The sequence below is a fragment of the Danio rerio genome, chromosome 3 (assembly GCF_049306965.1).
Source record: "Danio rerio strain Tuebingen ecotype United States chromosome 3, GRCz12tu, whole genome shotgun sequence".
NCBI classification, from domain to species: domain Eukaryota; kingdom Metazoa; phylum Chordata; class Actinopteri; order Cypriniformes; family Danionidae; genus Danio; species Danio rerio.
Window position 1 is genome coordinate 44661018 of NC_133178.1, and position 12481 is coordinate 44673498.

Sequence of the window (12481 nt, forward strand, 5' to 3'; positions counted from 1 at the left end):
ATACGTATTTCGCAGACATTCTGATCCAAGGCTTTCATTGTATTCAAGATGTTTTGTCTATATATGCTTTATCTACACCAATTAGACTTTTAAATATGTTATTTTCTTCATTTAATGTAATTTAATGTTGGATTTGTGTTGTTATGTTGTTTTCTGTTTAGTGTATGCAAATGAAAGCAAAACAGATTTCCCCACTGAGGGCAATAAACTGTATTGAATTAAACTGAATTTCTGTAGACTCTAGAGGAGCAGCTGAGGCGTTTGGTTGTGGTGGTGGATGCAGTATGCGCTGATGTGCAGAAAGGACAAAATGTCTACAACAAGCTTTATTACAGGTAATCTTTGTAGTTCTTATAAATTTACAATATTGAAATTTTAGAACTGTTTTCAAACAGGCTTCCAGGCCACGCTACCTTTCTGCCATTTGACTTTTCAAGATTAGGTTGATTAGAACTCTCAAACTTTTAGAATTGTGATTTGATCAAACCCTAAAATGCAGTGTTTACATTTCTGTTGAATGCTTTGAATACTGTAGCTTACTTAAAAATATCTCTGGAAGTTAAGCTGAGATAAAAAAATAAAAAAAAATGCTTTCTAGAAGACAACCCCTTGTCTGCTTTTTCCAGTGATGGGTTGCAGCTGGAAGGGCATCCGTGGCATAAAAAATATGTTGTATAAGTTGGTGGTTTATTCCGCTGTGGTGACCCCAGATTAATAAAGGGAATAAGCCAAAAAGGAAATAAATGAATGAATAAATAAACCACTTGCCTGCCATTGGTTGTTCAGCAAAATAGTGCCACCCTAAATTTATGCTGTTTATTCATTCATTTATTTTCTTGTCGGCTTAGTTTCTTTATTAATCCGGGGTCAGCACAGCGGAATAAACCACCAACTTATCCAGCACATTTTTACGCAGCGGATGACATTCCAGCCGCAACCCATGTCTGGGAAGCTGTTTATTTAGTCAATAGCTTTGTTTCCATCAAAGGATACTAGAATAACTAGAATATTGCATAAAACATTTGTGAATAAAGTACAGTTTCCTCAGAACACGAAGACAAATGCAACAAATTCAGTCATAGCTAGCCTTTGGAGGTGGCGAGACCACTTTTTGGGAGCGCAGCCACCTAAAACAGTTCTTGAAGGTACAGTAATAATACCAAACCACTTTGATGACGGACGAATGGTTTTACTAAATTCTTTTGTCATCACATGATCTGGTAACACAAAATCACATGCCTTTTTTTGATGCAGATGCTGGAGTTTTATTCAGTAAATGCTGTTCTATCATAATAAATGTGCATTTGTCGTATCAGATAAAAAGTTTATCTACTCATTTTTGCACATACTTTTTTATGCTCATTTTATGTGCATAAAAATAGATTGATGGAGAATAGCTAGTGTTGCAGGGTTGTTTAAACAAATATAGCGGATATTATTTGCCTTCAAAAAAAGGCAGGTTTCTCTGCAAGGCTTTGAATAGCTTATATATAACCATCTCTGCGAATTAAACTGGGATAAAAAAGACAAATGAGAAGGACTTGGGAAAAAAGCACACTTCAGTGAATGAGATGGGTTGGTGCACACTAAAAAAGGGAGCAATAAAAGCAAAAGAAAACACAGGAAGGACATTTTTGTCTTGTCTTTCAGCTCTGTGAAGGTTGACTTCTTCAGCATCTCCTACCGGCAGTTAGAGAAGCTTGTAAGTTTGAGCTCTCTTGGGAACGCTTATAGATCTTTGTTAAAAATAAGCCTTGCCTTGATAAACGCGAATCGGCGATAGAGATGGAGCTTTAATGTTGTGCTGTTTCTCCAGGTGGCGGATGATGTGAATGTAGCGATGGAGCGAGTATGTGGGAATCTGGAGCAGGAGAGTTCACGGCTCACCCAAACTATGGGAGAGACCCTGTTTGAGCTCTACATGTCACTCAAATCCCTCAAACGCTTCAGGGAGTACCTGCCTCTCAAGTTAGTCATTAAAGCTTCTCTTCATCCATGTGCATGAGAGCTAATACATTGGCTAAGCTATTATGCAAACAATGAATGTTCATGAGGGTTTATATATACACTCTTGATTGAATGAGCGTGAGCATGGCTAATTCATGACCGGCTTGTATAAATGTGGTAATTTCTTTCCAGGGACACTAAGATGTTGGCTCTTACTGGATTCCATAACTGGTTTAAGACTTCTATTCACAAATGGCTGCAGATTGTACATGAACGATCCACTGAGAGGATCCGTAAAGCAGTGGAAATGGATCCGGTGAGCTTCTGACCAAAACCAAAAGCCAAGATTATACTCTCTAAAAATGTTGCGTTAAACCAATTCTGGGTCAGATATGAACAATCCCAATTAAATTGAATTAACCACTTAAACTCTGCGGACCCAGGTCTGTGACGTCATCGACTTTCGCTTTCAGATTTAAAGGGCTAGCGTTGCACCAGACCCCCGTAAGTGGTGTCGTTTGAAAGTGTAGAATCTATATTTTATGCACATATGCATCACTTTGGTTTTTATTCTACTGTATAAAAGTTATTTACACTTAAATACACAGTATTTTGGATACCTGAGCTAGGTATTTTACATTGGTTCTTTTTCATATTATTTCATATGACACATGTACAAGTTATAGCTCAAATGAAAACTCTTGCTGGTGCTCATACAGTTTTAGCATTGTTTTTACTGAATTATATTCATATGCCAAACAGTTGTTGAATGAATTGTGGTGTTTCCATGGCGCAGAAATGTAAACAATACATTCATGATCACTAAGCAGCCCCAGATAGCACAGACAGCTGTCATCTCTTACCTTATGCTGTGCCCTTCAGGGCCATTCTCCTCTGTTTTGGAGGTGATGTGCATAAGCAATCCTTTTATATGTCTGATGTGGTCCAAACACAGTGAATTATGTTTGATCAAACAAAAGAAGAATGAAATATGTAAACAAGGATCGGTCTCTGTGGCTTGTACAGCACCTCTCATCAGTTGGAATGCAATAACTTTTGCATAGATTATGGTAGAGACATTTTTCTTTTTTTCCTATGATTACAGACATATGTAGGAACCACCAAAATTAATTACAGCACGCTAGACCACACAGAACCTAAAAGGTACACTTTCAAATTTGAGTTTATAAAAAAAAATCCAAAAGCGCCTCTTTTTTTAGGTGTTTATTATAACACAGAATACATATACAGTTATTTTAAACACTTTCAATAGTGTTTTATAAAAATTCAAAGGGTTTTCTTTAAAATGATACCACATTTTTGCATTTGCATGTGGATTTGGGAAGCTTTTAAATTTGGGTAGACAAAATCCAGGCAGAAATCCCCAAATAGCAGCAGAGTTTAAGTGGTTAATAAAAGACTCAAATGTTGGATTTGTACATATTTGACTTAATGTTGGATTAACAGGGGTACTTCAAAACACTGAAATTGAAGTGGGTGTGAAAACTGATTGGTTGGTTCAGATGTGTCTAACTGGAGTTTAGGTTAAACTTTGCATGACATTGTTCCTTCAGGAACATGTTTGGACACAATACAATATATAGCCAGCCAATATTAGCTTTTCAATGACAATGTCATAAAGAATAGCCTAAAATAACAACACATTATTCAATCTGGGACATTTTCCAAAGACTCTCTAACTATCTCCCAAACATCCACACTCTAAAAAATCCTGGGCTGTTGTAACCAAATGTTGAGCCAAATGTGGACAAACATAACCACTGGGTTAACAAGTCAATTAACCCAGTTGTGACAACCCAGTCTTTTAGAGTGCAGTTAACATGAACATTTGAGTGAATTACGGTCAGTGTATCTTTTGGTCATTGAATTTTCATTTTAGAAAAATGGATATTGAAAAATTAAAAACAAGCCGTTTTTTTAGATTTTTGTTTAAAAAAACAAAAACAGAAAAAAAACGAATATTAAAATACAATGGATTTATTGATTTTCATCTTTGAATTTTAAAACAAATATTAAAAAAACGTCTAATTTTTCTTTTTCATGGTGAAAAACGGAAAAGCAAAATTAAAAAAAAAACATTTGATTTTCATTTTTTTATATGTACAGCTCGTTTTTTTGTTTTTCAATATCTGTTTCGTAAAATGAAAATCCAATGACCAAAAGATACACTGACCAATTACATTCTGCAGTGTGTCCCTGCAGAATCACAAGACTCTGCTGTCATAATCTTATCTACTTTGTCTTTGAGGAGCACACAATATGGTGGAAGGTGTGCTTTGGGCAGATTCATTGTTAAGGGATAGGAATAGCAATCCTCTAGAAAAGTTGTCGGAAAGAAATATGATATAGAAGATGAAGAAGATGGGGTGACACTTTGTCAAGCCGAGACATGTGCTACGGCTATTGTTTGAGTGCATGCCAGTATAAAACCATTTCTACTTTAAAGAAAGCATGCCTGCTCCCATTGATTTTCATTCATACACATTAAACATACAGCAGTCATCACAAAGCAGCTGAAAAAAGTCTAGTAAGTTGTAAAAGCAACAAATAATAACTTGACTTTTAGTTGACCATTTGGAAATATGGCAGAAGGTAGATTTTTTCCCGTGCATCATCTCTTGAACTGCATCCCAATCATGATATATACTGCGGAATATCTATTGGACCCAAGGTTCTCACAGATATCAGTCAAGTTTGGTGAAAGAAAAATCATGGTTTGGGGCTACATTCAGTATGGAGACATGTGAAAGAACTGCAGAGTGGATGGCAGCATCAACAGCCTGAGGTACTGTATCAAGACATTTATGCTACCCATTACAACAAAAACCACAGAAGAGGGCAAATTCTTCAGCAGGATAGCACTCCTTCTTATACTTCAGCTTCCACATCAACTTTCGTGCTAGAAAAGAAGGTCAAGGTTCTCGAGGATTGGCCAGCCCACTCACTAAACATGAACATTATTGAGCATGTCTGAGGTAAAATGAAGGAGGAGGTATTGAAGATGAATCCAAAGACTCTTGATGATCTCTGGGAGTCCTGCAAGAACGCTTTCTTTAAGTTATTATTTGTTGTTCCTAAAGCTTGGATAGACAACAAGACTTTTGTCAGGTAGTGTAAGAAGAAGTGTTTATTTTGAATATTTCTGTGGTTTATAATTCTTCTTGGAAACATGGTCCTAGCTAGATCACAGCAGAGAAGACTGTTTTAAGTTAATATTGATATAAAGGCACAAAAGAAATCATAACTTTATCGATTTCAACCTCGTGCAGTGCAAAAAAGAAAATAAATCACACTAAACACTTGTCAAGAGACTATTTTGAGTGTGTGTTGGCTGCATATTGTTTTGTGTGTATTTTAATGATGCAGCTGGAGTCGATCCAGAGTCAGAGCAAACACAGCTCCTCAGCGGTGGATGTTACAGCATGTTTCAGCCAGGTGCGGGAGTTCTGGGCCCAGCTGGCGTGGCCCGATTCAGCGGGAGCCTTCATTTTCATCACCCGGCTGACGGACGTGAGCGCCTCTAAGCTCTACTTTCATAAGCATGCAGTTTAAGCTTGCACAGCTGGAGAGCGGCGGTCATAAACATTGAAAATAAAAAAGCATGCTCGTAATGGAAAACCAGAATTGATGGTTTCACCCACGTAACACAATCCTTTCTTGATGTGTGGCAGAATTTCTGCAGCGAAGCGGTGTGTTACGCCGAGCTGATCAAGCGCAAGATTGAGAGGAGCCAGCTGGGACGAGACCACAAGAGTTTCATCGTGCAGGTATAGTCGCTTCTGGCTGGGCGAGGGGAGGGTTGGCTTTCATTATGAGCGAAGTAAATGTCAGCGTTGAGTGCTTTTCCCTGACAACACTGACGTCTCAGTGGTGCGCCAGTGTCACAGTGCGTCTGACCTCGTTAGCGCCCCCTTTTCATTTTGCACTATGTGCTTTCTCTCTTCCTCCGTCCCATTTAGACCTCCTTTTTGTTCTTTCCACACTTTACCTCTCCTTTCCTCATTTCCGATCTCCCTTCCTCCTTTTCCTGGCTGCCTCTTTGGTGCAGGTTTGCGTCGCTCTGAATAGCACCGAGAATGTTCGTGTGTACCTGGGGGGTCTGCCGCGGGAGATGGACTGGCGGGGGGTGGAGCAGGCCATGGAGGAGTCCTGCGGCTTGGAAGGGAAAGAGCAGGTCAACAAGTCTCTGAACGGGCAGCTCTACAACGCGGATATCGACCTGCAGAGGGAGGCCAAGCGCCTAATCACACACCTCACTGATAGGGTAATAGCATTCATCAAAGAGCACAAGCGCTAAGAGATACGATTATATCAAGAGTTATGGGGAAATATAAGCATGCTTTGCTGACACTAATGCACACTGCACATAAGTTTTTTTTTTTATATACATTTATACATTGATGTATCTCGCCATTTAAAGAGACAGTTCACACAAAATTTAAAATTTTGCCATCATTCACTGATCATTCAGCTTCTTTCATCTGTTAGATAGAAGACATTTTTTAAAAAGGCTGAACACCTGTAAAGATTGAGTATTTTTTTATTTCCTACTATGGAAAGGTTTTTCTAAATAACTTTTTTTCTGTGTTCAACAGAAAAAAAACTTTTAAGGGTTGAAACCACTTGAGGGTAAATGTGATTTTCATTTTTGAGTCAACTATCTGTTGTACCATTAGGGTAAAACAGGCCAGATTCCTTGGCCACAGCCATATCACCAGGCAGTCCAAGACAGGTTACTCACTAAAGCTAAGCAGGGCTGAGCCTTGTCTACCTGGATAGGGACCAAATGGGAGAACAAGTTCACTGTTGGTAGTGATGTTAGTGAGGCCAACAGGGGGTGCTTAATCTGTGGTCAGTGTGGGTTCTAATTCCCCAGTAAAGTGAAGGGGACACTATACTATCAGTGAGCACCATCTTTCAGATGAGATGTCAAAAGAGGTTCTGACTCTCTGTGATTGTTAAAAATCCTAGGGACCTTCTCGTAAAGAGTAGGAGTGTAACCCTGGTGTCCTGGCCAAATTCCTTTCATTTGGCCTTACCGATCATATCGTTGTAAAATTAATAAATGAAGAGAACCCAATCTAGGAGACTGGAACAAGCAGAATAATTGCTTTATTGAGATGTGTTGTTTAGTCTTCAGTCATACAGCGTATTCAAAAAGTCCACAAGTCTGCAAGACTTGACAGACTGTACAGCGAATCTGCTGGATTCCTAACAAGTCTGCAGTCTGCAAGTTTTATCACAAGTCTGAAGTGATATGTTTTTAGGAGGGGAGGAGTGGCTAGGAGGAGACATAGAAAATGGGCATGACTAGATTAGTTGTAGATCTTGTTTTAGGGTCTTGAATAAATCCTGAGGTTTTACCTGCCCTGATCAGCTTGAAAGTATCCCCTAAAGACAAAGAAAAAGTCGTTGTGACCCTGCCTATAGCATTTGCATCACTTTGGTTCAGCTCGTTCTTAAGGAGCAAGATGTTGTATTGTCACACCCTAGCTAGAGTTTTGAATGAAATGAGCTAATTAAAATTCAAGGAATTTTACTTTTCAGTTATCATTTATATATATATATATATATATATATATATATATATATATATATATATATATATATATATATATATATATATATATATATATATATATATATATATATATATTAGGGATGTAACGGTATTGAAAATACCGTCATACCGCAATATTAATTTTTTGCGATATTACCGTAGTCGCATGACTCGGTAAAACTATAGGTCTTCTGAGAAAATTTGCTCAGGCGAATGAATCTGTTCTATATGAATATAAATATATATATATATATATATATATATATATATATATATATATATATATATATATATATAGAGAGAGAGAGAGAGAGAGAGAGAGAGAGAGAGAGAGAGAGAGAGATTATTGTTAATTTGGAACTGGATTATATGAAAGTATATTCCCACAATGGCCTCCCAATCATCCCCATCCAGTGAATTGGCTGTCACTGTTTCTCCACTCTCCCTATAACTGGTGTGACGTTGTCCTGTGGCTGTCGTCGCATCATCCAAGTGGATGTTGCATACTGGTGGTGGTCTGAAGAAACCCCCAATACACAATAAAGACGGTATCAGAATCAGAATACCAATAAATATGCTATATATATGCACTTTACATTACATTACATTTGTTAACAAACATTGGTGCCATAATTATATGGCCAGTCAATATACCCAATTCTGCATTTCAGAATCACGCAAAAATACAAATTTTGTCATAATTAACACCCTTCACTTGTCAATTGTTTTAGTTTTTTTTTTTTCTGTTGAACGCAAAATTAATTATTTTAAATAATTTAGGAAACCTGAATCCATTGACATCCATAGCATTTGTTTTTCCTACTATAGAAATCAACCTTGCAGGCACAGGACATCAACATGACGTCATATTGACGTTGTACCTCAACGTACCCCAACGTCATGGTGATGTTGGAGTTTGTTTGGAAATTAAAATTGGGTTGACATCAGAACCCAACATCAGGCTGACGTCAATGTCCAATGTCCAACCTAAAATCAACTAAATATTAATATCTAATCATGTTATACCGATGACATCTATCAGACGTTGAATTATGGTCACTTTCCAAACCAACCTAAAATCAACCAAATATCAACGTAATTGGACATCAAAATAACGTTGTCCTTAGAAGCAGGCTAGACATTGAATTTTGGTCACCTAAAGTCATGACTTAAATCTAACCTAACACTAACGTCTTATGATGTTGTGTGCCTGCTGGGAACAGCTATGTTTCTACAGTAACATTTTTCAAAAACATCTTCTTTTATATGCACTCAACCTCAAGAAACAACTTAAGGTTAAGTGCATACATTTTAATTTTGGGTGAACTATCCTTTTACATCCCATATATAAATATATGACAGCACATACTAAAACAACTTTTGACTATAGACTTTTAGCAATGCTTTTTCTGAAACACATCCATAATTGGTTCATTAGCTTTGCACGATTTCTGCACAAACTAAGCAATTCGTGCTTGTATAAATCAATGTTAAAAACATCTCCTACACAGATGATTCCTGAACTCAGGAGATGCATTCAGCACATCAGCCTTTCTCCAGACTCCATTAACAATGATGAGGCAAGTATGAATAAACAGAGAAAGAACATTTAATTATTTCATCTTAGCATGGCTTAATTTGTTTTTCAACATATGGTTCTCTGATGAACTCCTCCAGGCTGTGGCTCCACTGATGAAGTACCTAGATGACACTCTAGTCATTCTCAATGAGTCACTGGTTAAAGAGAATCTAACAAGGTAATTACTTCATTAACCGATAAGAGCATGCTAAGGGGGACATACTGTAGCGATAACACTAATGATACATAGATTTACCACTGGAGCTTGTTTTTCAAGAAAATTGGCCACTGTAAAGTGGCAATTGACTGCTTGTGAAGGAGGTCACTGTGTTTGTGAGCGTGACATTTCTGATTGTTGTGTACCCCAGGGTTCTTCAGAGTCTGTGGGAGCTGCTCTTGCGGATGATCCTGGACGCTGTTGGAGAAAACAGGGGTGTCCAGGTGGAATTCTACACACGGTTCCAGTACACTGTTGAGGTCAGTGCAAGGAGGATCATCAAAGTCCTATTCGAGAAATGTCAGCTTTGTCCATGACCGTATTTGCAGCGCCTCAGGGTAGCTGTTTCGCTCATGCAAATTTAACTTTGAAACACTTGAATAACAAAGTCCCAAACCCCACTTGCCAACTCACATTTAAATAACGTGTTTCAAATCAGCAACAATATCTGTTTCTATGGGAACTGGAGCTTCAGTTGGCAGGGGCACAGTGACTTAACCAATTGGTGACTGGGGCTTTTATGAGGCAGGGTTTATTGTGTCATAATGAGTTTGGCACCTTATCCCATACCTAGTAATTTGAGTGAGACATGTCTGTAAATATAGTCTTAGAACTTTTGTCAGATCCTTTATGCCCTTTTTTTTCCAAATACCCCTGCTGAAAAATCCAGCTTAAACCAGACTAAGCTGGTTGGCTGGTTTTAGCTTGTTGACCAGGCTGGTTTTAGAGGGGTTTTGGCCACTTCCAGGCTGGTTTCCAGCCATTTCCAGCCTGGTCTTAGCTGGTCAGGCTGGGAGATGACCAGCTAAAACCAGCTTGACCAGCCTAGCCAAGCTGGGAGTCCAGCCAAAACCAGCTATATCCAGCTAAAACCAGGCTGTTCAAGCTGGTTTTAGCTGGATTTGGCTGGCCATTTTCCAGCCTGACCAGCTAAGACCAGGCTGGAAATGGCTGGAAACCAGCCTGGAAACCCCTCAAAAACCAGCCCGGTCGACCAGCTAAAACCAGCCAACCAGCCTAGGCTGGTTTAAGCTGGATTTTTCAGCAGGGACATTGCTGGTGCTCAACCTAGATTAGTTGGCTATGCAATGGGCCCAAAAAAACTGGTGGTCTCAAACCATCATTAAAATTAGAGACCACTAACGCCCCATTCACACAGGGCTTCAGCGTCAACAGTGTCTGAAGTTGGGGCTGACGCAATTGCACAGCAGCGTTAGCAAATTAAATTACTCAGCTATAGGCCACAGTTTGAGCTGGTGTATTTGCATACAGCGATCTGATTGGCTGATGCTTTCGTCGGCGCTTGAAAAGTTGAGCAAGTCCCAACTTTTGCAGTGAGCAACGCGTCTGAAGCGGCGCCGACGGATCCACAATGCAGTTCGGCAATGCCTGACGTCACTCATTCAAAATGAATGGGAAGCCTTGACGCTGACGCCCCATGTGAATGGGGCGTAATGTTTCTCCACTTTGAAACTACAAATTCATTTTACAACTCCCCTATAGACCATTTTGAGTGATGTAAACAATAACAATGGTTCTATGGTTTTTATTTCCTTAGCTTCCGAGAGTCCAAAAAGGTCTGCATATTGATAAATATTTATATATATATTAATATTAATATATTTGACAACAAGCAGGAAATGTTCATGGGCCAATGACAACACCACATTGAAATGGTCTATAGTTAAAAAGTTTTGACCATTTTTGAATCCATTCAGCTTGTCTGGCATGAAGCTTCAAGCTTAGCTTAGCATACAGTAAATCATTGAATCTGATTAAACCATTAGCATCTTGTTTAAAAACGATAAACGAGTCTTAAGACAAACTGGATTACTCACTAAACAACTGAGAATCACAGCCTACAAGACATTCAAGTCTCGAACACATCAAACTCACATGAACTCCCTCTTGTTGCTAGGAGACACATGACAGATGAAAACAAATGTGTTCGAAAATGGTCAAACAGATGAATCAGCCTTGGCTGAGTTCCAGCACCATTACTGGGGAAAAGGAGTACTAGATTAGGTAAATTAGCTAGAACATGGTGCTAAAAGTACCATGTGCTTTGCCAGCTGTCGCTTTATTACAAGAACTCATTGTACGGCACGGCAATCCTTGTGCCGGGTTCCCTCAGTCTACATTCATATTCATGGTTTTGCAGCATTATGCCAAACACCGTCAGGAGCACATCAGATTTTGGCCACAGCTCAGTGGAGAATTGAGGATGTCCCCGGCAGCATGTCAATATGGGATTTCCAGTATTCCAACAGAGAGGAACTGGCAGGAACACACCACAGATTTACACGTATGAATGCTGAGCGAGTGTGTGGGCTGAAAATGTTGTACGCCATTTAGTTGGTCTGTTAGCACAACAAGTCATACTGTAGAAGCGTTTTATGAAAGTCTCTGCAAGTTTGCTGGTGTCCAGACAGTCAAAGAAAGCACAAGAAACAAATGAACACTGTATTTATACCACAAATGTATTACAGTAACGGGAATCTAGTGAGATTTCTCATTGAGAAAGATTGCAAACTCAAAAAAATATTTTTTTGAGGCACTGCAGGATTCAATATGCAAGAAAATAACATTGTAAACATAATCATCTTAAAACAGGCTCAATATTTATGGCTAAAGCAAGCAGTTTGGTTACATAATCTGACATTAAATGTGAGATTTTGTAAGATTCAACCAGTCATATTATCAACACATGCCTCAAAGTGCATGTTAGCATGTTGCTACGCTAATAACTGAGTTCTAATATTTAACACAGAACAACACATGTATTTTATTAGATTTATGTAATGCATTTATACATTTTAACAATTGTGTTATAACAGATAACAATATTGTAATGACCTGGCCCACAACACTATAGCCAGGTGCATCATGGGAAATGGTTTAGAGTTGTTTCATGTTATATTGGTTAAATGCATCGGTTGTGTACTTGAGTTGGCTTCTGTTTTTTAAGCCCGATATTTCCTTGGTTTATAAAAATATTGTAAAGTAACATGTGTAAAGGAAGCACCCTAGTGTTTTGGTCCTGTTAAGGGCTGTTCATGTTTAGAGCTCAGAAAAAAAAGGTTAACTCCTATCTGCTGCCTCCTATCTGCTTATTCTGCCAGATCGCTGCTAACAAAGACACTCAGGGTCGTGCGGT

The 12481-nt window shown here is 38.7% G+C and overlaps 1 protein-coding gene across 5 annotated transcripts in view; it reads left to right on the forward strand.

Annotated features, from left to right (window-relative positions):
* The window catches only part of baiap3 (BAI1 associated protein 3), a 139163-nt gene that overhangs the window by 108895 nt on the left and 17787 nt on the right, over positions 1 to 12481 (forward strand). For 2 of the 5 annotated variants that reach the window (XR_012401184.1, XR_012401185.1), the window contains exons 19-28: positions 238 to 335; positions 1651 to 1702; positions 1817 to 1968; positions 2140 to 2263; positions 5335 to 5478; positions 5640 to 5735; positions 5928 to 6232; positions 9040 to 9108; positions 9206 to 9285; positions 9476 to 9584. Coding sequence is in view for 2 of the 5 variants with exons in the window: in XM_003198157.7 (XP_003198205.2) it covers positions 238 to 335; positions 1651 to 1702; positions 1817 to 1968; positions 2140 to 2263; positions 5335 to 5478; positions 5640 to 5735; positions 6017 to 6232; positions 9040 to 9108; positions 9206 to 9285; positions 9476 to 9584 (1140 nt within the window). In the remaining 3 variants the exon portion in view is untranslated. Of the gene's footprint in view, positions 1 to 237; positions 336 to 1650; positions 1703 to 1816; positions 1969 to 2139; positions 3242 to 4131; positions 5479 to 5639; positions 5736 to 5927; positions 6233 to 9039; positions 9109 to 9205; positions 9286 to 9475; positions 9585 to 12481 lie in introns of all 5 variants that reach the window. The other 3 variants (XM_003198157.7, XM_073944949.1, XR_012401186.1) reach the window with 2 other exon arrangements.